Here is a 23,987-nt window from a genome sequence, read left to right as displayed (position 1 = left end):
TAGGAACAAGCTCAATCACATTCAATGTATTTTTTCCTGCTTCTCCAGGCAAGAGAGGCATGAAAAGAAAGAAATCAAGTTCAGGCCAATTCGATATCCAAACTCTCCATTCCAGATGACTGTGAAGACAATACAGATTGTGGTGGGATACCTCTCTGCCTCCTCAAGTATACACACACACGCGCAACATTCATGCACATATCCACTAGAGCAGCACAGCTATTAGACAACACCATTTGGAACGTGATACCCTGGAGATTGAAGAGGAGCTCTGGTTTTATTACAAGCCTGCAGGACACATGCTGTTCAGTCTTGACTCTGTGGCTATAGTATTCCCGCCCCTGACGCAGGAAACTGTGGATTCGACATCCCACTCCACAGCTATAAACACACCAAGGACAGCAACAGTTCAAGAACTGCATTCTCCAGGGCATTTCTACGGTGCCCGTAGAATGACTTTTAAAAACTGGACTTGCAGGATTGAGGGAATGCTGCACTGCCGGAGGTTCCATCTTTCACAAGAGGAATTAAACTGGGTATTTTTGCAGCATCACTCTCTGCAGTAGACACTGCTCTATCCAAGGGAAAAAAAGCGAGGAACCTTTATTAGTATTTGTTTACTGAAACCAATGATCTGGTTGTTTATGTCATTGCTGCCTCGTTAAATAGAGTCATAGAGTCATGGGGATGTACAGCACCTTCGGTCCAGCTCGTCCATGCTGACCAGATAGCACAGAAACAGACCCATCGGTCCAAATCATTCATGCCAACCAGATATCCCAACCCAATCTAGTCCTATTTGCCAGTACTTGGTCCATATCCCTCTAAACCCTTCCTATTCATATACCCATCCAGATGCCTTTTAAATGTTGTAATTGTACCAACCTCCACTTCTTCCTCTGGCAGCTCACTCCATACACGCACTACCCTCTGCATGAACAAGTTGCCCCTTAGGTCCCATTTAAATATTTCCCCTCTCACCCTAGATCTATGCTCTCTAGTTCTGGACTCCCCCAACCCAGAGAAATGACTTTTTTCCCCTGGGTTGGGGAAGTCTATGTCTATTTACCCTATCCATGCCCTTCACGACTTTATAAATCTAATGAACAATATCATGACAGCACTTTTTAGGATGACCTGGGGATGTAATAAACACTATATAAATGCAAGTGTTTACTTCTAGTATATACTTTGCCAAGTTTAGCTGTAAAGTCTTTGAGACACAAGGCCCTCAAGAGGCATCAATGCTGTTTTGTTCAAGTTTTAATATGTACATACATCAGACTGGACACTCTTCAAGAATGAATCAATAAAATATAAACAACTTATCTAAAACAAAACTTGATATTTTGTCCAGCGTGTACAATGTTATAAATGGCCCCCCACACAATGGCAACACAAATCCACTTTCTTGTGGTTCCTTTAACCAATCACATCTAGATGAACCATCTTTTCACCAGGATTGCAGAACATGTACAGTGTCTCAGTTGAAGACTGTACAGGCAAGTCAGTGGCAATCCCCAGGCTTAATGCAATGGCCCACAGCCCAATCGCTATTTTTTTGTAAAAACAAATTGGCTGGGGGAAATTGAAACAGCGAGAACAACCTACAATTTGCTCGCAAAGTTCTTGGTGTGTTTTGCTTTGATGTAGACCCCTTTCATGCCTGGTCATGCAATTTCCAAATTGGCCCTTTAATGGGCCAACAGAAGAGTGCAGCAAATGGCATAATGGATTAGGAGGAGCACTGCAGTCACCTACTTTCCACAAAATAAAAAGTGCATTTTGTAACACAAGGGTTGATTGCACAGTGCAGAACTCGACATGCTTCCTGAAATGCCGCATTAATTACTTATTTTTCAATCAGGTGTAATTTTCTGTGACTCCTGTCTAAAAAGAAAATCTGTGGATGCTGGAAATCAGAAACAGAAACAGAAATTGTTGGAAAATCTCAGCAGGTCTGGCAGCATCTGGGGAGAGAAATTAGAGTTAATGTTTAAGGTCCAGTTCTGACAAAGGATCACTGGACCTGAAACGTTAACTCTGATTTCTCTCCACAGGCACTGCCAGACCGGCTGAGATTTTCCAGCAATTTCTTGTTTTTTTTTAAATGTGTGTAGAATCTATTCTTTCCGGGCTGCTGAATCTGTCCTAATTCTATTCTAATTCATGCTCCCACCTAGTGAGACTCAACGGTGGGAGCAGCACTTTGAAAAATTACCACCGTGACGTTTTAAGGCACAAGTATAACTGCTGCTTAAAGCTACAATGAGGGCTACATGTATAGGTGAATTGTCACGCATTGACGTATTTCCATGAATAACAGCCACACCAGCTTGTTCCCAATTAAAGGCAAGTCACATCATTTTAACCTTACCACAACAAGATCTCCACTGCCTTTGCGACAACATTGCAAATCAGTTCAGTACACACATACATCAGTCAAAACTCTCAGCCGAATCTACCTGATCTATTTTATTTTTAAATACTAGAGGCTGCATAGAAACATCATAGCTGTCCTTCATCCTCATGGACAGAGGTGAAAGTGCTGATGAGAATGTGAACTGCAGGTAACTAAAAATTAGGCTTTCCCTCGCTAACAAATAAACAAAGCAAAAATAGACCAAGTTTGTTTGTTTACTGGGTAGTCGGAGAGAGAACGCTGTTCGAAAATGAAATTAAGAGGGAAACCAGTCCGATACTGTAACTAAATTAGCATCAAATGCAAATCACTGGGTACTTAGTGATAGAACAGGTGCAGGGAAGGCCTTTAAATGAGACAAATGAATAAAACATCCCTTTGCACAAATGTGTACGCTGACACAAAGTCAATTGCATGAATAATTCAGCAACCTTGCTGCTGATGCAGAGGTCACCCTGCCTCGACCTTTATGACAGGAAGTGAAATAAAAATAAGGTATGGGAGGGAGGGGGAGAATGGGTAGAGAGCAATACACTGGATAAAGCTGCTGCTAACTGAAGAGTTGGCTGGAAATGTTGTTTGAGAAGTATCCACACCGATAAACATACCAAATCCTATTGGGCACATATTGCTATCATCTTGATGATATGGCTCTGTTACAACCACAGCTGTGTTTTCACTGATATTCAGAGTTAGGCCTGGCTCTCCGTACAACTAAAGGTTTCACCACATGATCTCCCAGTACATCCAACCTCTCAGATAGGTTAAAAAAAATTTTGTGTATTTCCCCCTCTCTATCTGAAATATTTCTATGAGTAATAATTGAAACTTATCAAAGGACGTCATTGCTTTTGTCTGTTTTGCTGCCTGGATGGGATGTCCCCCCATGATTTTCTCATGTCCAGAGATCAATCTTCAAAATGAAAACCTCAGCTCTGAGGAAGGGTCACTGGACTTGAAACGTTGACTCTGATTTCTCTCCTCAGATGCCATCAGACCTGCTGAGCCTTTCAAGCAAGTTCTCTTTTTGTTTGCGATTAATCATCAAATACTGGAGATATTGGCAGAGCAACTCAAGAATGGAGGAATGAGAGCTCAGGAACACGGGTGCCTTCACCTACAGTCTTTCAACAATCATATGGGACCGAATCTCATGATATCACTTGAGGGCCATTGTTGCAGAATCCTTGCACCAAGGGATTTTTGGGGAGTCCAAAGCCCGGGCCCATAAACAGACACTAGTTACGAATAAATCTAATTCCACAAAACAAATCGGAGAAACATCTTCACTGAGAGAGCTGTTAGAATGTGGACCCCCCTAGCACATGGAGTACTTACATCCAATAACAAGTATTGTCAAAGGGAGGTTCATGAGGGGAAAAGGAGAGAGGTTGCAGATAGGGTGAGATGAAGTACAGTGGAAGATGGCTCATTTGTAAACACCAGGACAGATCTGTTGGGCTGAATGGCCTGTTTCTTTGTTGTAGTGCTATGTAATTAGATGAGCTCTAATTGCTTATTTATTTATGTACTCTCCGATATTTTTTCCCATCTCGGGAGATGTGGTAGACCAAACATTCTCAATCCAGGCTCAGTGTTAAAACCAATTTGAGGGCTCAGAGCTTGAACGTAAATGTGCTACTTTCACTTTAATTCCCCTTGTGCATGCCAAGGGGAGCTCAGATGGTTCCAATTTAAAAACTAACAGTTTCCCTTATCCCCAAGTGCTAAAGAAAATAATCCACTGACGGGACTCTTTCCTGGGAATAGTAACGAGAGTCTGATCCCTGATACAATTTAAATCAGTCATTTATGTTGCAGAACAAAACCAGAGGAAATCTTGTTTAAATTAACCGACGTGTAAGCTCTTTATCCCACTCAGCAATGATCATTCACAAGCTCCCACAGAATTAACTTTTTCAGAAATGCTTTCCACCATCTCTCTCATCGCTTTGTACAAAATGAATGCCTCACTTTCCTCTCCTGAGAGGAACTGCATTAATGTAGTAACTTCTCACAGCACTGCACATGAATTCATTTTAAGTTCTGCGTGTAGTTACGTGCATGACGATAGCAACCTCTCTGCACTCAAACAGAAATGCATAGAACCTGGTCTGAGTGATCCTGGTAAGGAGAGGGAGAAATGCTGGCCAAGATGCTGGAGAACACCCTGTTCTTTTCAAATACTTGGATGGGATCTTTAATATCCACCAGAACAGGTAATCAAGACCCACCTTAGCCCAGGGAAAGGCACTGACTTCTTTTTGCATAGGGGTGGCATGGTGGCTCGGTGCTTAGCCCTGCTGCCTCACAGCACCAGGGACCTGGGTTTGATTCCAGCCTTGGGTGACTGTCTGTGTGGCGTTTGCACATTCTCCCTGTGCCTGTGTGGGTTTCCTCTGGGTGCTCCAGTTTTCTCCCACAGTCCAAAGATGTGCAGGTTAGGTGGATTGGCCATGCAAAATTGCCCACATTGTCTGGGGATATGTGGGAAATGCAGGGTCGGTGTGGACCTGATGGGCTGAATGGCCTGCTTCCACACGGTAGGGATTCCATGATCAATGGGATGTTGCACTGGTTGACCAAGAAAACCTCACCCAAGTGGCCCCACATGAAATGGCCCCACATAGTAGGTGGAAGCAGGACATTTTCCCAAGTAGGGATTCACAGCCCTGGCCCTCACACCAAGTACTGCTCACCCATCACATACTGAATTCTAGTTCAGCAAGGCCTCCTCCAATTCCTCAATGTCATCACTCCGCCCTACCTCAATAACTTCCCCCAGCGTCACAGCATTCTGCACTGCTGCCCTGGTGTCAATTTCCAAATTGCCTCCTTCCTCAAGGGACTCCCTCCCTCTACCGCAGATTCTTTCAAGAGATTCCCTGACCAAGCTTTTGACTGTCTATCCTAATCTTTCCTTATGTGACAACACTCCTCAGTAACACGATGGGATATTCTACAACATTGATGGCACTGTATATTGCAAGTTCTTATTCCCGTCGAACAACATTCACCCTGCAAGTACCAGGAAGACTGTTCAAGGAAAGAATTCTGATGCTCTCATGACCAAATAGGCTAGTGCCGTTCACCACATTGACTCAAACCTGAGCAAAGCAATTGAGAAAATAGTTGGCAAGCACCCGAATAGAATTCAACGATTTCAAAAGAGCAGGGGAGGGAATGATCAAGAGAAACACTCTTAAGTATTCTTTTTCAGGCAGACTACTATATACAGGAGAATGCTGCACTGATAAAATTGCTGATAGTTTTACACATTGTACATTCAGAAGAGCAGAAAGGCTTTATGACAGCACAAACGTGCATTAAAACTACATAAAAGCTCCATTAAAAGCCCCAAACTTGACTCTCTGAAACTCAGCTCAATCAGCAAGTTAAGGGAAAGCTGAGAGATAGCAGCAATTCACCAAATCCAAAAAACAAACAAAGCTGTCTAAAGTCAGTGCTTCCTTCTTTAAGTGGACAGATAGCCACTAAGTACACCATTATAGCCAGCTGAAAGCAAATCTTCCACCATAATTTGACTATTATCTCACTGGGAATTGCTGTATCTGTATCAAAATCTATCAAAATCAGAACACTCCTTTCGACTGGCTCAGGATATTTACTAATATCCAGCTTACTCCCATTCCTGACCAAATACGCTCAGTCAAGAGCTGCGGGTTGGATTCCACTTGTGTCCACTGGCACCTTACCCAAATCAGTGCTCTCTCTCGTATGTGGACCATAAATGGCCAGTACAGTGTATGGAGTAGAGATGATGCAGGGTCCCCATTGCTGACAGAGATCCTGCTACTCCGTATACACTGGACGAGCTCAGGATTGAACTTGACTGCAACGTTTCCTTCTGATGGAATGATCAAAATACTGCCAGGTTAATCGATGAAGAGCAGCCCCATGGCTGAGCAACTGGAGGAACAATTCTTCAATTTCCTCACAACAGTCTGCTGCATTCCGCCTCACAACTTGGTCCCTCAGCGTTCATTCTCTGGATTCAGCAATTCATCTCTCTCCCGTTGCACTTCTGAAATTTTCCCTTTGATTCCAAACTGCAAACAAATCAATCTCAACCTTCGCCCTTTCATGAAAACTACCACAACAATTAGTCCATTAAGGCAGGGTCACGCGACTGCCAGCTCAATTTGCAACAAAAACTGAACATTTTGAGCCAAATATCATGCTTTTTTGGATGGGCAGAGGTCAGATCATTTATCCCCATAAAATGCTGATTCATATTAATTATGCAGCACTATTTTTACTCAGGCAGCCATTAAAAGGTTGTGATATATTTAACTGTGACTGACTTTATAGAGACTTAAAAAAGTCAATAACCCTAATACTCCACCTTCCTTAACGGCAGCAGTTTCCAATGCTTTCTTTAAATATAATGCTGAAATTCTGTACAACCTCAAGCCTTTACCTCTTCCCCTCCCATAATCTGAAACAAAAATGAAAACGTAGATCACTTTTGAATGAATATCGATTTTTTATTACATGTAAATGGCAATATGTCTAAACCAAAAATTTCTACAATTTTCATGCAATCTGTAGATTGTGTGGAACACATTTAGGATACTCGCAGAATCCCATCCTTTCTGGGAGAACCAAAGTCGAAACCACTTCTTTATTGTCTGTTACTCCAATGATGAGCTTGTATGTTTATCCAAAGTATTGCTCAAATTTGAAATGAGGTAAATGACGCATTTGCAATTATTAAGGACTGCACGATGCAGGCAAAGATGTTCAGTGTTTCAGTCTCACCTTGGCTATAACTCCCACATCCCAACATTAGGTCTGGGATTCTCCCTGCCAATTGCTGTTGCAGTTACTCTCCACCCCATAAGACCAAACAATATAGGAGCAGAATTAAGCCATTCAGCCCATCAGGCCATTTAATCATGATAGATATGTTTCTCAATACCATTTTCCTGACTTCTTCCTTAACCCCTTGATCCCCTGACCGATCAAGAACATATCTATCTCTGTCTTACATAGCCTCAATGTATTGGCCTCCACAGTCTTGGGTTCCTTAGATTAACCACCCTCTGACCAAAGAGATTTCTCCTCATCTCAATTCTAAAGGGTCACCCCTTCACTCTGAAGCTGTGCCCTCAGGTCCTAGTTTCTCCTACTAATAGAAACATTCTTCTCCATGTCCGCTCTATCCCGGTCTCTCAGTATTCTGCAAGTTTCAATCAACCTGCCTCATCTTACTAAACTCCATCAAGCACAGACCCAGAGTCCTCAACTATTCCTCATATGGCAAGCTCTTCAACCCCAGGATCATTCTTATAGACGTTTTCTGTTTCCCTCCATTGCCAACACATCCTTCCTTAGGTACAGGGCCCAAAATTGCTCACTATCTACGAAATACAGTCATACCAGAGCCTTGTACAGCCTCAGCAATACATTTCTACTCTTGGAATCTAGCCCTCTGGAAATGAATCTTGACATTCCATTTGACTTCCTAACTGCCAAATGAACCTGCACGGTAATTTTAGGAGAACCCTGAACTAGGACTCCTGAGTCCTTATGTGCTTCAGATTTCCAAAGTCTTTCCCCATTTGGAAAAGAGGCCGTCCATGCCTTTGTTTGTCCTACCAAAGTGGATAACTTTACACTTTTCCACACTGTATTCCACCTGCCACTTCTTTGCCCACTCTCCTAGCCTTCCATGCCTTTCTGCAGTCTTCCTGCTTCCTCAACACTACCTGCCCTCCACCTATTTTTGGATCATCTGCACACTGAGCCACAATGCCCTTTACTCCACGCACATGTGCGCACGTTAACGGAGAACAAGATTAGAAAGAAATTCAGAGAATGCTGGAGAAATTCCTCTTTTGGAGATAGTAATAGAGTTAATGTTTCGAATCTGGAATGACCCTTCTTCAGTTACAAAAGTGTCATACTGGACTTGAAATGTTAACTCAGGTTCTTTCATTTGAGAACAAGAATGGGCCTCTCTCCATCACAACCCACCCCCGCAAAATTATTTTATAAACTAATGTGCTGTAATACCTCTCCAGACCAGGAGACTGAATAAGCCTAACTGCCTGTAAAATAGTTATTGTCTATGTCAACACTTTAGATTAGATTACTTACAGTGTGGAAACAGGCCCTTCGGCCCAACAAGTCCACACCACCCCGGCGAAGCGCAACCCACCCATACCCCTACATTTACCCCTTACCTAACACAACGGGCAATTTAGCATGGCCAATTCACCTGCACATCTTTAGACTGTGGGAGGAAACCGGAGCACCCGGAGGAAACCCACGCAGACACGGGGAGAAAGTGCAAACTCCACACAGTCAGTTGCTTGAGGCGGGAATTGAACCCAGATCTCAGGCACTGCGAGGCAGCAGTGCTAACCACTTTAAGCACAAGATACTCAATAAAATCTTGGCCAAATCCAAGACAGGTATCCCCCACTATCCTAAAGTAGAGTGTTCCTAGGGAACCTTTCATAAGTCAAAATAGCATTATGTGAAGAAGCATTAATTTGTATGGGAAACATTACACCTATTTTTGTAAAAGCGAGAAGCCTCTTCGGATTTCTTTCAATTAGCGAGAACAGGTACTAATGTAGGTCTTTCGTAAAAGCAAAGTGGCATAAAGCAAACTTTCAAAAAGCGGGGGAATACCTGTATTGTCAGGGAGAAGGGGGAAAAGACAACAAAAGTCTTAAAGTTCATCTACTCATTCCTCCCAAAACTGAACAGACTGTCTTTTTAAACAGTGAAATCTAAAAACAAAATTGCTGGTCGCCTCAGATGAGAATTTAAATCAATTAAACAGTTTTACCCTTCCCTGAGCCTCTCCCAGCTTTAACAGGAAGGAAAGGTCAGCTCATTGACTGCTGCTCAGGGCTCTCAATTAACCTGATTAGTTCAACAAGTGGCTCTTATGAATGACACCTTATCTAAAATAGAAGGAAAAGCAACTTCCTTCCTACATGAGATAACAACGGCCATCTCCAGTCTGTCAGTACAGGCCTCCTGAAAGTTACGGAACAGCCACTGAACAACTCTGAGTGCGCTTGCTCTCTCTGAGGTCATTGGATCTGCCCGGCTGGTACACGGAGAATCCAGAGGAGATAAAGCTGTGGCCCACGGGGAGCTCTAAACTCCTCCTTTGGAATCATGCAGCCAAGGATTGTTAGGAAGTTGGCACAAGCTTTCCAAAACAGGCTCCCTGCTTGGAATTCTGCCATGGCAAACAGTGACAAAGGAGGCAGAGGAAGGGCATTCCAGAAGCCTCCCCGATAGAATGTAACATCCCCACCCACCTGTGGGAATCTCTATGTCCTGGACCACCCAAACTAGAGAAGGAGTGTCCATGAAGGTGGCAACCATTTCAACCCTTCCCAACAGGCTCAGATGGATGTCAAGCACAAGGAGATGAGGAGTATGTGAAGATCTAAGCATCCCACCCACCCATCTCCTCAAATACCATTTGTCCCATCTGCGGCGGCAGGGTATGCAGATCCAGCAGTAGACAGTTTGGTCAGTTCAGGACTCTCAACTCCAGAATGGAAGCTAGTCATTATTGGTCCTGAAAGTGTGCATAAGAAGCAGGAGGAGAAAAATAGTCCATTCCCTTCAGGAAAGAAAACAATAAACAATAAAAGGATGAAAGTGACATTTAATCCTGATCGGGCCAATGCTTTCAGGCTTATCAGGAGGCAAGCTCTCTCCTTTCCATATTTCTTGCTGAGATCCACCCCCACACTTCCAATAATGACAAACTGATGCTAAGGGACATGTGTAAGCTTTGTATCAGAGAGAAAATAATATGAAGAACAATGGAAATAAAGAGGAAGGCTCCAAAAAAAAATCTATCAGCTGTCAGTGGCCTGTATGTCCATTTGAATGACTCCAGATTAAGATAATTGAAGTAATCTCATTGAGAAAAAGTCAAAGGCGCCAGAAGTAATACTTGTGCACAGCTGCATTTGGATGAGATGGCAAACAATATCAATATTAAACAGGTGTCAACTCCCAGTCTTATGCTTTTATTAAAAATGTAATGCCTTGGACACTTTTAACCAGATTTTAATCCCTTGAAATTCAAAGTTAATAGCTGCCTTGAAAATATTGAGATAGATTCCAAAACAATTTACTGTCTGGCTGTCAGTTCATTTTGCCCTCAATCCTCCCCCTAGAAGGTGTCAGTCTTCAATTCATTTGTTGTTCTTCTGTCACTGTTTCTAATTTAATCTGAGTTTCAAGCATGCTTTACAATTCATGAATCAAAAGATGTTTTGGGACCACATACTAACTTTGTTGTCATCGATTACTGATAATCATTAAGTTCTGCAGTGAAGGGAGGAATGAAGGCCTCAGGCTTCATGTGAGGGGCTGTCTCAATGAAAACCCCCAAATTCTATGGATAACGAACTGAAACTGGTTTAAGCCCCTTCCCTCATGACTTTGAGTGCCCTGGAAAGGAGATGTTTTTCAATGGTTTAGGGAGTCATACACATGAGGGCAATTAAGAGTCAACTACATTGCTGTGGGTCAGGAGACACCTTAGGTCAGGACTCAAGGGTCTGAGTTGTAGGGAGCGGTTAGTCAAGCTAGGGCTTTTTTCTTTATAGTGTAGGAGGCTGAGGGGGGATCCTTATAAAGGTGTCAAAGATCAGGAGAGGCATGGGGAGGATGAATGCACTTAGTCTTTTCCCCGGGGTTGGGGAATCGAGGACGCAAGGGCATCAGTTTAAGGTTAGAGGGGAAAGAATAAAAGGGAACCTAAGGGGCAACACAGAGGATGGTACGCATATGGAATGAGCTTCCAGCGGAAGCGGTTGAGGCAGGTACATTAACAACATTTAGAAGGCGTTTGGACAAATACATGGATAGGAAAGGATTAGAAGGATATGGACCAAGTGTAGGGGAATGGGATTTGGGTGGACAGACATTTTGGTCGGCGCCGACCAGTTTGGGTCAAAGGGCCTGTCTCCATGCTGTAGGACTCTATGATTCTATAACAGGGAAGAACTACAGATCTCCTTGCCCTCAAGATCATTAGTGAAACAGGTTTGGTTCACCACACAAGAAACCAATTCTTTTTACAAAAATGAACAGTGGTTCCAGGCTCACAATTAGGCCTGCTCTTTATTCCTAACATTTATGGAATTCAAATCTCATCATCTGCAATGTATGATGTGAGCCCATGTCCCCAGAACATTAATATGAGGGTCTGGATTACTCATCCAGTGACATTACCAGTACACCAGTGCTTCCCTTCAAGGGAGGCTCATCATCCAGGCTTTGCCATGGAGTCGCCACTCATTTAAAAATTAATCTCCGAGCTACCCTGTGAGCAAATTCCATGAGAAAAATTGCAAGAAAATATTTGAGATTTCATTTTTGTTGGATACTTATACAAATATTGGCAATGGTCAAAAAAGGATATTTGACTTGATGGGGACAAATTGAGTCATCGATTAGTGAACGGTCTGTTGGTTTTCCATTGGGAGCCAGTTCTCTACAAAGATGCTGTTTGATCAATAATGATGGCAGGGAATGGCTAAGGCAGTTGGAGAGACAGATGAAACTCCCATCCAGAAATGGCAACCTGAGTTGATGAGCACTCACGATCACTGGGTGCCAATTGAAATGTTCCAAATATTGGTCAATGCCTTCAGGAAAGGAAAATGTTGGCCCGTAAACAGAAGAGTTGGGGCCGGCTAATTTTTCAGATAGGAAAGAGGAAAATGCAAATATCAGCAGTATAGTCCTCCATGATGGACAGTGTCCGCTCCCATCTCCATAACCCCCTTCCATCAAAATATTGTTGATTTCCAACTGTAAGACCATGACATATGATTGGAATCAGCAATCTTTCTCAAAATCAGAGGCATTATTGAGAGTTGTGGGAAAGAGAGATTTAACTGGCTCCCTCACCACCTAAAGGTGGATTAATTCAAAAGAAAAAGACAGTAGTGGATAAAGGCTTTGCCCATTGCAGTGTTGAATTATTGAAAGCAAGAATGCCAATCCTTGGGTGTTTGCCAAGATGGTCAATCTAAGCTAGGCAGCTCTGGATTTGATTCGACAGCCTGGATTAAGCAAGGGAGAAACAGTATAGGCTCCCTGTGCCAGATCAACATGCCAATCCTTATTGAAAGTGTGTGCTTAGGGACTGCAGGTGAGCAACAGGAATGGCTGTAATGTCGCCAAACATTTGATACCTTGTTAACAATCACTTGAACATAGAAGTGTGCTCACTTAGCTGAAGTATTTTGGAGGTAAACAGCGACTGCACGGAGCAGAGAGGATTGGAAGAGGGCATATAATGGAGCGAAAACATAACATGTTGAGCTTAATAATTAAAAATAATAATTTCAACGTGTGTGTCTGGTTTGGTGATTAGGTTCATTTGTTTAGTGACTGTCATGGTTCCAGCCATATCCAGTGCATGTAAAGGAAACCTAATTAATAAAAGCTCCTGTCATTAGTTCTCCAGCATAATTAGTACAATGTATGCTAATTACCTGTGCAAAAAAAAAAGTCTATTAAACCTTTTGGAATGGCAATATATTAGCAGCTTTTACAGAGTAGTTATTGGTGTCTTCCAGGCATAGTAGTGTGAAAAATATAAAGCTTTGAATTGACTGGCTTGTCTAAACAAACCCTCTTCACCCAAGACACAGTCAATCTAATGTCTTTTTCATTATTTATTTTATCAAGGGATTAATTGGCAAAGCAAGCATTTGTTGCCCACCTTAACTGCCCTTGAACTGAGTGATTAGTTAGGCCATTGAAGAGACCAGCTAAAAGAATCAACAATCCACGTGGAGGCCAGAGGAGATAAGTTTAACACATGAGGAACGTTTGAGCACTCTTGGTTTACACGCAATGGAGTTAGAAGGATGGGGGGGGGGGATCTAACTGAAACATACAGAATACTGAATGGCCTGGACAGAGTGGCTATTGGGAAGATGTTTCCATTGGTAGAAGAGACTAGGACCCGAGAGCACAGCCTTAGAGTAAAGGGAAGGCATTTTAGAACGGAGATAAGGAGAAATGTCTTCAGCCAGAGTGTGGTGAATCTATGGAATTCATTGCCACAGAAGGCTGTGAAGGCCAGGTCATTGAGTATACAGTATTTAAGATTGAGATAAATAGGTTCTTGAGTGTCAAGGGGATCAAGGGTTACGGCGAGAAAGCGGGAGAATAGGGGTTGAGAAACTTATCAGCCATGATTAAATGGTAAAGCAGACTTGATGGGCTGAATGGCTCAATTTCTGCTCCTATGTCTTATGGTCTTATGGTAAGAAAGGCAGATTTCCTTCAAAGAGGGACTTAGTGAACCAAATACATTTTGCAACTATCAATCTGATAGTTGCCACAGACTCAAGTGTGGAGAATAACTGCTGGTACAGTCAGTGAAGCCTAATTCTTATGAATAAATAAAACAGGCCACCATTATTGAAACTAGTTTTTTAAGTCCATATTTATTTGTTTTTATCTAACTGTTTGGACATCTGTGACACATCTCCAGAGTAGGTGGGATTTGAACCTGGACTAACTGGTCCAGAGGTTGGGACATTACCACTGTCCCTCAAGATCCCCTTAAATCTTTATGTACTAACTGAAGTCAAGTATCACTATCAGCTGTGTGGGATCTGAGCCATGGCCCCAGAATCCTGGGATTCTAGGTTACTAGCCCAGTGACATTCCCACTGCACTAAAATCTCCCTATAAATCTTACTGATTAATCCTGATAAGCAGTGAAATTGGGCTCAATGAGGACCATCCGTCAGTGACAGGTTGGCGCATGTACTTTCAGGTCAGGTGACATCTTACAATCCAATGCTCCATTCACTTAGGGTCCCAAAGAATGCACATTTTCACGTTGATACAATCTAGATAAAGCAGCTTTCAACAAGGTGCTAATGGGCATTCCCAATCTTGACACTTAGGGTGATATTTCTACAGGGCTACTCCTGATGGTCTGTTAACTTCAAGGGAAGAGATGTGGATATCTTAGGAAGAAATGCAATCAGAAATCCTGATAAGCCAGTGTAAACATTGTCCCAGTCTTAACTGGAACATGGCACCCAATGTCAGACCCACATTTTAAGAAAGAGCTTTGAAAATATTAGAGGCAATGCCAAAAAAAGATTCACAAGAGTGGTTCACGGGTGTGAGGTACATCAGTTATGTGGATACATTAGACAAGATGAGGCTGTTTTACTTTTACAAGGTTGGGAAGAGATTTGATCAACGTTTTCAAAATCATAAGTGGGGCTACTCGGAAGGTGGAGAGAAGCTGTTCCCATTGATGGCAGCACTCAGATAAGGAACACAAGTAGGCCATTCGGTCCATCATTCAACACAACCATGCTGACTGCCCCAGCCTCAACTCCACTTTCATGCCAGTTCAGATAAACCGTCAACTCCCTCATATTCCAAATCTCTCCTCTTTAAATATTTTCATCAATCTAGCTTCCATACTCTTTGGGTAAGAGAATTCCAGTTGTTCACTACCCTCTGTGAGAAGAAATTCCTTTGTGCCTCAGTTTTAAATGAATATCCCTTTATTCTGTAACAAGTTTTGAGATTCCCCTCCTAGTGGAAACATCTTCTCAACATCTATCCTGTCAAGGAATGGGAACCCAGGGAGATAACTTCAAAGCCATGGGGAAGGAGGAGGTAATCCTGCCCTGAATGCAGTCTATAACATAATCAGGGATCATATCTAGAACCTTTCCAGTCTGGCAAGGTTTTTATGGTTATTCAAAGAACACAAGCTAGGATCTGACAATGTTCCAGGAACATTCTGGAGTCTTCAGGAACCGAGGATTAATCTATTAGACAGTCCTACAGGTGAAAGATCATTGCTCCAATTGCTTTGAACATTTTCACTTGATAGTTATAAAGATACTGAGAGGCAAGTGTTTTACTAGGTGGGCCACTTCGAGACTGGTTGTCATATGATGAAGCCTCCACAAACCTGAACTGGTAACTGAAGGCAGGGCCCACCCTTTGCAAAGAGGAAAAATATTACAATAGCAAATAGCTTTGAGCCAGCCTATAATCAAATAGTCCCGAAAATAGCACCATCTCCTGCACGGAAAGCACAAGCCAGAAGTTAAAAGGAAGCCTTATTGTGTTCAATTTTGCAAAATACCACATCTCTTTGGCACTGCTCAACCAGGGCTGACAATGGAAAAACAATTGCAAAACTTCAAAACATAATAAGCAAGCTCAGCGAGGACTTAAATTGTTACACTACAAAAAAAAGAAAAATAGTCCCCTCCACTCTCTTCCCCTCACTCTGTCCCTCTCAAAGAAAATGCCATATACTCCTGGCAGAGAGACAAATATTGCAAACTGTTGGCAATGGTTAGATTACTAATGCATTGGGGGGTCAGCATTCTGGCAGCTCTCATACATTCCTGGCAAAGTAAACAGAGAACCACAGCATCAGCTTTCTCCTGCGAACAATCTTGCTTAAATTGGCAGGTTAGCCAAGTCTTAGGAAGAGTTTAATTATCCGACTGGGGCAAGGGCTCATCAGGAACAATAGGAGCCCCACTAATTCGAAACAGGTAACTCAATCCAGATACACAGTGCGCATACATACATCACTAATCACTCAAAGTTGTTCTCTCACCAAATCATTCAGCAGAGAAGTCTGGAGCAGCTAAACTCAAAAAATCTGTCTCTCATTATGTCTTGATCTCTGGATTTCATTCATAACTTCTCACAGTACCAGCTTTACTGGGATACATTATAAAAATTATACCCTCTTTGCAACTATCCCATGCAGTTCACATAAAATTAAGTTTGAACGTCACCAGGTATTTGTTTTTTTTAAACAAACAAGCCTTTCTTAGCTAAAAAGAGCAATTTGCGTTAATTGTTTCCATGCCTGCATCACCTCCGTCCAACGTTAATAGGGGCCAGTGATTTAGAGAAGATAAGTCAGCAAACTTTTTGTTTTACGTTGATGGCTCAATATTAAAAGGACGCTGTTTGCAGGAACGTGAGGGGTACTCAGCTTTGTCAACAAAGACTTGACATTGGGATGAAAATGATGAAGAATTCCAGTACTTGATTTGAAATCAGCGTGGCCATGATAATCAATGCTTCCCTTCTCTTATCTCTCTCCCTTCACTCTCTACCAATTTCTTAGCGAGGAAGAGAGCTCTTCAAACTAGGTTTAACATGTTACAGCTAATCTGTTTTGCTTAAACGTGGTATCATGTCTTTACAACAATATGTAAAGCAGGGATTACAGAGTCCTTCTTGTTGATCAGTACCCACTTCACCACCAATTGTACTGCTTCATCCAAAGAGACAAGGAAGAAACAGATGCCCTTTGCTAGGCAATGGAGAGTTAGTTGATGTCATCCAGGGCAGCATCAGCATGATAGCTGGTCTCAGTGACCCTGGGGTTCCTTCTCTTGTTCAGTGCCCAGTGGTCCCCTGCGCTGACAGCCAGGATGCCAACTATGGGACAAGTTGGTGCAGTTCCATAGGGTGGCACAATGCCAGTGGGACCAGACCCCCCCGGAGAGACAAAGATCTTCAGCGGAAAAGATGACAAAAAGAAGTTTATTGTTGATGAAAGACACCAGCTGTCAAAGTTTTTCACCATGATCTCATCAGGACAAACACAAGAGGGCCAAATTTCAAAGGGAGCAACAATTTATACTGCGTGAGAAAACGATGCCAATTGGTTGGCATAGACAATACGCCAGGGAAATCCTGTTTCCACCTAGCCCACCCCCACCATGTTTTTTCTTGTACAATTTAAAAATGGCACATTGTCTCAACTTGTTCTTTCTTTTTGCAAAGGATAGGTCCCTCCGTAGGAACATATGTCACTTCTAGACTCACCAGGGAGGAGAAAGTGAACACTGCAGATGCTGGAGATCAGAGTCAAGAGAGTGTGGTGCTGGAAAAGCATAGCAGGTCAGGCAGCATCCTCAGATGCTGCCTGATCTGCTGTGCTTTTCCAGCACCACACTCTCGACATCTAGACTCACCAACCGAATGTATGTTGGACAAATCTGGAAACATCCAAGCCAAAGGAGAGAGAGACACACACAAAACTCCATGTGTGGAACACAGAACAGCCTCTACCACAGTTGCACACCACAAACAACTTCACAGCAATTCCATGTAAATCCCAAACGTCACATCCATCATAGATCAATGACAAGCATTAACACCCAATGTCCACTGGGTCACAGAAGAACACAAACTAAACCCACATTAAAATCAAAACAGTCAGCATCATTAATAAATAGCAGCAGTGAGGTGCAAGCCTGGAATCCCACTGCAGTGAATGGGGCATGAGGAAAGTGTTAAAGGGGTAAGTTCAAAGAACTGGTGGTGGTTGAACATCTCAATCTGATGTTTAGCTTGACATTTCTGAAAGATGCCCCAGTGTCCATGCTCTTAGTAGAATCGAGAGCTTAGCACTGGCCTTTTGTGTCAATCATCCAGACTTTCACGTTTGTAAGGTGTTCTCTGGCACTCTTGGGTGTCAGCAAAATGCAGTGAAGGGAAACACTCATTCCCTGCCAGAAAACTACTTAGCTCAGTGACCCCCAAACTGTCTGCAACATATGGACATTCTGAAAGTGTAGAGCTGCCAGGTTAAGGTATCATCCATCCTGTATGGTCAATGAGTAGGGATAATTCCACATCCACACAGAAACCCGTCCCAAAGGGCACCCAGATCCACCTAGTCTGCCCTTTACACCACATCATCCAGCAAACACTCAGCCCAATATCATTTCCTCTCAACGAGAGTTGACAGAACACATTGAAGGCAAGAGTGTAGAGCATCCAGTGGTCAGTGCACCCACACTGAGACAGGAACAAATCTTTAACTGGCTCTGAAAGCACTTTGCCAGTGGTCAAGTGATGCCCTGTTGGACCTTTAGGACCTGCCAACAAAGGAGCTCTCGCAGCTGAAAGTGGTTTTGACCCCTCGCCAAGTATCCCTTCCATTATATCTGCATCCTTTTTGAAATTTCCACAGAGAGGAATAAGATCCTTTTAGTTCATAACCCAGTTGGTTTATTTTGTTCTCTCAACTGCAGTGCACCCCAGTCATCGAAAGCCTAAATTACTTTGTCGGATCAGCAAGTTGTAGCAGTATCAGCGGCCAGCCCAGGCTTAACAGACCAGTGCCAAAATCCATCGGCACCAGCCAATACATCACCGCCTGTCTCACAATCGGGATTACCCAAGTCCTGAGACAATTTCTGGGGGGGGTACTTAGTGTGTAAGTTCCAAACAAGGCACCAGAATAGAAACAAGTAGCATTGGCCATTTGGGGCTAGCTCGATTGCAACATGGTATCTAAGGCCTTCAGCTACCCAGGTTTGACCTGCAGCCTACAGCAAAGCTAAATAGCTGCTTTTGCTCAGCGAAGGACTTCCACAGGACACCTGATTTTCCTGGTCAGGCCCCAGGGAAACATGAAACCTCCTCTCTCTGCAGCCCAGCAATGGCATTTCCACACTTAAGGCCTTTGCAGATCACGTTATGGACAAAGTCCAGCACATAAACTGATCACTCGGCCTAACTGATCCACGTACAATCCCGCAGGGTTCTCCTGCCAACTTAATTACCTCTTGCAACCCTTCCCCATATTCCAGGGGAGAGCCCACCATGTGTGAAGTCAGGAATTTCCAGCCTTAGGCAGGGTTCTATATCTCAATTTCATTGAAATCCAGTTTTCCCATGGATTCCCAAAGTGGCCTGTGCCCATTCTGGGGGAGGGGGGGGAGGGTAGGGAAGTCAGTCTATATCCCTTTATTCCCAGCTAGTGACAATGGGCACAAACCCATGATCCCAATACTCAAGCTATGTCCATGCAAAAGTGTACTGCTAGTGGTCCTGACCTATGTGGAAATCTGTTCTTACATTTTTAAAGAAAAGGAAGGGATTTGATTGAAGCATAAACAACATTTGCAAGGACATTTGGTGACCCAACCAGCTCCACTGTTCAATTGCTAAATAGTTCACAGTTGCACAATAGACGCCACTAAAACCTGACCATCTTCTCAGAAGGAGAGAAATACAGTCTCCTGTGGAGTGTTCTGCCTTGGATTTTTTCCCCAAACAGATGTCTAGAACTCCAACCACCTACCGTCCCAAATCCAGGTGGAACATGAATGTGAAGCCTCTGGAAGTAGAGACTCATCTTAAAACAGAGTCTCATTGGAAGTGGCACTTTGCTGATAGATAGAGAGTCTCCATCAGGCTGTCACTGCTCCGGGTACCCTCTGGTTAGCTGAACATTGAGCCTACTGATAACAAGCCAGTAACATGGTCTGTATACCACTGCCCTGTCTTCTCAGTCTGGTCAATGTCGGGAAAAACAAACCAACTTCTTCAATCTCTGCCATGAATAACACACCGTTCAAGAGAAGTGAAGGAATCGTGCTTTTGATACGTTAAACAGCTGTGTCAATCTGCAAATGTGACCAGAATGGGCATAGATACTTGCCATAAAATTCCACTGAACTGACACCTTCAGTTCCAGCTTTCCCTGTCCCACACCTGAGTGAGTGTGAGAAAACAAGACTGCAAACACATGGGATGTCTCTCTGCATGGTGCAAAGCACAGGCCACTCTGCTCATCAATCTTACTGCAACAACACAACCTGAAAGTGCAACTTCACTCTTCAAAACTTTACACTTTTTTTGATGTCCACGCATCTGTTCTCTCCTCCTTCAAAGAAGCTGCCAGCCCCTGCTGAAGCATAGCGTCCTCACAGGATACTACTCTGCTGGTGCCTTGCCCAAGTGGCTGCTTACTGTGTGTGAGTGCCAATGGGCAATTCAACATGAAACTCATCACAGCATCAACCTGGCCAGGCACCCAGCCAACATCATTCAAGTGTACCCTCCGGTATGAATCACTTGTTTGGCAAGCAGTAGCGAAAGGCCTGGCTGCTCTCTCTTGCATGTGCCCCAGGGACACAGGAGCCAATTGCAGCAACCTTCTCTGTTGCAAATCAGACTGAGCTCACACGAATCTGGCATGGACCAGGGACTCTCGTACTTAGTAGTGCATTCACTAAATTGAGTGAATGCACTACTAAGAAGTGCATCTGAGAAGCCAGTTCCAATTCTACAATGCATACAGTGACAAAGCACAGCATCAGGTTAAAACAAAAGGCTCTTCCAGGAATTCTAAACCTTGCACTTAATACCTGTCCGACATCTGCTGATTACCAGCCACTCAGGTCTACAAGGTAGTGGCTTTGTGATAATGTTGTGTGTGCATACATTCAGTCAGCTGACGCAATGCTAGTGTAAAACCACAGAGAGGGAGAGTCAGTACGATACAAATGAAAAAGGATTTCCTCACTTTCAGGAGTCAATAAGGTCTCAGCTTTTAGAGGACGCAAAATGTCAGCAAATTTCCAAGCCCTTTGCATGTACATCGCACAATAACAGCATGCAAGACAGGCCAAGAAAGACCAAGAGTTTATACACGCTCAAGATAACATACAGCCAGCACGTACACTCCTAACAACAACCGGGCAATATACCACAACCCAGTCGCACAGCGGCAGGTGTCACACAATGATAAAGGGCAAACAAGTGATCGTACCTGTCAATTATCACTGGATCCGAGGGCGTCTCATTCCTGTTACCACAACTTTTCTTGTCACAGCAGCGACTGTGGGAGGGGGAGAAGCGGTAGAGAATTAGAAATCAGTGTGGAATAATTGCTGCACATGCCTCTCTCCCTACATGAAACAAATAGGGTAAGTCCAATTTAACAACCACAGAATGGTTAAGTAACTACTGCCAAACCTATCGCAATGCAACACAACAGGTAGAAATGAGTAGGAGACTGTGCTTGTATTGAAGGCAAATTATTACTTTCCACTTCCCCTAGACAGCTGGTGATAATTAGGGAGGCAAAAGGTGCCTTTGTAAAGGTGAGCAGTGAAGCAGGACTCACCTGAGGCAGGTAAGCTGCCCCGCCTCCAAACAATAGATGCGACAAACCTCCTCAACACTGTGGTGTCGGTCCCCTTGGTTCTCATCTTACAACCATCACAGATGGCAAATACAGAGTAAAACAGTCACAAACTGAAATCAGGCCCTTCTATGATAGAATGGCAAAGTCTGGCTGGAATTTTTGAGTTTAAATGGATTGTAGGAGGAGGGGATCAGAATCTAAAGAGTTAAAATCCTGTTAAAAAAAAGAACTGAGATCACTGTTGCCCTTGGACAATTTTGCTACTTCCCCCAAATGAATAAGCAATATACTCTTATGTAAGTTGAGATATTGCTCTCGCCTTTCATCATTAACATGGTATATTACAATTGCTCTTTAATATTCCATCTGCTATAGACCATTTTCTAAAAGCTCAAAATGATGCAATTTTTTACTTATGATGGTTGTATCCCTCAAAAGTTGAGCATTTATTGTCTCTACTTGCTCTTAAGAAAAAGCTAGTCAGCTGCCTTCATGTGCTGCTATTGTAGATTCGGAGGGGGAACACCTACAGTGCAGTTAGGAGAGAGTTCAAGGGTTTTCACCCAGTGCCACTGAAGGAATAGTGATATATTTTGAAGTCAGGATGGTGAGTGGCTTAAAGGAGAACTTAAAAGTATCTGCTGCCCTTATCATGATTTTAGGGAGTACTGTCAAAGAAGTATTGGTGAATTACTGCAGTGCATTTTTTGTTTGTGAGTCCACTCTCCAGTTTCAGTGCACCTATGGTGGATGGAGCATGATTAAGTGTCTGTTTTGTACTGGATGGTGCTAAGCTTCTTGAATGCTGTTGAAGCAAGTGGACAGTATTCCATCAGATTCCTGACTTGTGTCTTGTGGATGGTGGACAGGCTTTGGGGTGTCAGAAGATGAGTTAGTCACCACAGTATTAGCAGCTTCTGACCTGCTCTTTCAAGCTCTACATTTATGTGGTTCTTTCAGTTCATATTTAATCTATGGTGTTCTCTCAAAATGTTAATGGTAATGCCTCTGAATGTCAAGAGGAGGTGCTTAGATTTTGTTTTTACAGAGATGGGCATTTAACCAATGGCACAGTGGCTCAGTGGTTAACACTGCTGCCTCACAGCACCAGGGACCTAGGTTCATTTCCAGCCTTGGGTGACTGTCTGTGTGGAGTTTGCACATTCTCTCCGTATCTGCGTGGGTTTCCTCCGGGTGTACTGGTTTCCTCCCACAGTCCAAAGTTGTGTGGGTTAGGTCGATTGGCTATAGGGAACGCAGTTTTAGAGGGCAGGGGAGTGAGTGTGGGTGGGATCCTCAGTGTGGACGTGTTGGGCCAAATGGCCTGTTTCCCCATTGTAAGGATTCTAAAGTAGTCCTTGTGTGACTTGAAACGTTACTTGCCACTTAGCAGCCTAATCCTAAATGTTGCTGATTATGGGCACAATTGCCTCAATATCTAAGAAACTGCAAATGATGCTTGACACAACGCAATCATCAGTACATGTCCTCACTTCTCTTCTTGTGCTGAAGAGATGGTCATTGATGAAGCAGCTAAAGATGGTTGTCTAGGCTACTGTCCTGAGGAACTGTTGCAAAGATATCCTGGGACTGAGATGATTGTGAATGATTTAACTCAATTATCTTCCTTTGTAATAGATACATTATTAATGTAGCACTGGACAAAGCATTGTACTTCTGCCACCTGATGGCACTCAACAGAACAAAATAAACTAGCTCCCTTTATGTCCAGGACCTGACTTTTTCCAAGACCAAAGCAGTGGTCAGAATAAATGAGAAAGGTCCAACTCCTTCCAAGAGACCCCATCAACAGCAATGGGGGAGTAGTTCCCAGCTCTAGCTAGCACAAGCCCTAGGATGTAGCATTTCCAAAGAATCAAATGCAGATACACACTTGGCATTCACTCACAGTCTAGCATAGCAGGTCGTAAGTTAGCGGACTTGGTTGAAAACCTCAGGTACTTATCGTAGGCTGTTCCAAACTTGTAGCAGGAGGTTTGTAAATGTTCTCCCTGATTGTTCCTCCTCTACCAGGGCTTGGTCTGCTGAAAGCAGCACAGCCACAGTAAACCATTATTCTCTAGCTCATCTTTCTTTATCTGTTTGGGAGTTTTCCCTACCTTTTTACCTTTTGTCTGTTACTTTCCCCAAACATTAGCTCCCCCTCCCCAGGATGGTTGACCAAACTTGCCACAACTTGGAAGACTTAAAAGTTAATGGGAATGTTGCCATTTTTTAGGACTCCAGTTAACTGTTTCTATTATTTATTTAGTGCTGGGAAAATTGTTCTGATGTCAAAAAACAATTTGAATGCCTTGGAAGCTTGATCTGACATGAAAACCTGCCCCTTCTCCTCACAAACTCCTAACCTATTTCCAATATCTCAAACATCATAGAACTCCCTTGTGCTCTTCAGTCATGTTCCTTGCACAATCACCAAGATATTTAACCTTAAAGTTTGGGATCACAAAGTCAAAGGTCTCTGAGCAAAATCTATCTTTTGTTTTTAACAATAGGGGTACTACAGTGTGGAAGTGAGGACTGCAGATGCTGGAGTACCAGAGTTGAAAA

The 23,987-nt window shown here is 43.2% G+C and overlaps 1 protein-coding gene across 1 annotated transcript in view; it reads right to left on the bottom strand.

Annotated features, from left to right (window-relative positions):
- The window catches only part of ebf1a (EBF transcription factor 1a), a 461,222-nt gene that overhangs the window by 419,816 nt on the left and 17,419 nt on the right, over positions 1–23,987 (bottom strand). Inside the window, 1 exon segment of the mRNA XM_043703973.2 lies at positions 21,039–21,107. Within this exon segment, the coding sequence (XP_043559908.2) occupies positions 21,039–21,107 (69 nt within the window).

The sequence above is a fragment of the Chiloscyllium plagiosum genome, unplaced genomic scaffold (genome assembly GCF_037043375.1).
Source record: "Chiloscyllium plagiosum isolate Xiang-an unplaced genomic scaffold, Cpla_swu_hap1 HiC_scaffold_16, whole genome shotgun sequence".
Lineage (NCBI taxonomy): Eukaryota > Metazoa > Chordata > Chondrichthyes > Orectolobiformes > Hemiscylliidae > Chiloscyllium > Chiloscyllium plagiosum.
This window is presented reverse-complemented; position numbering and strand designations above follow the sequence as displayed.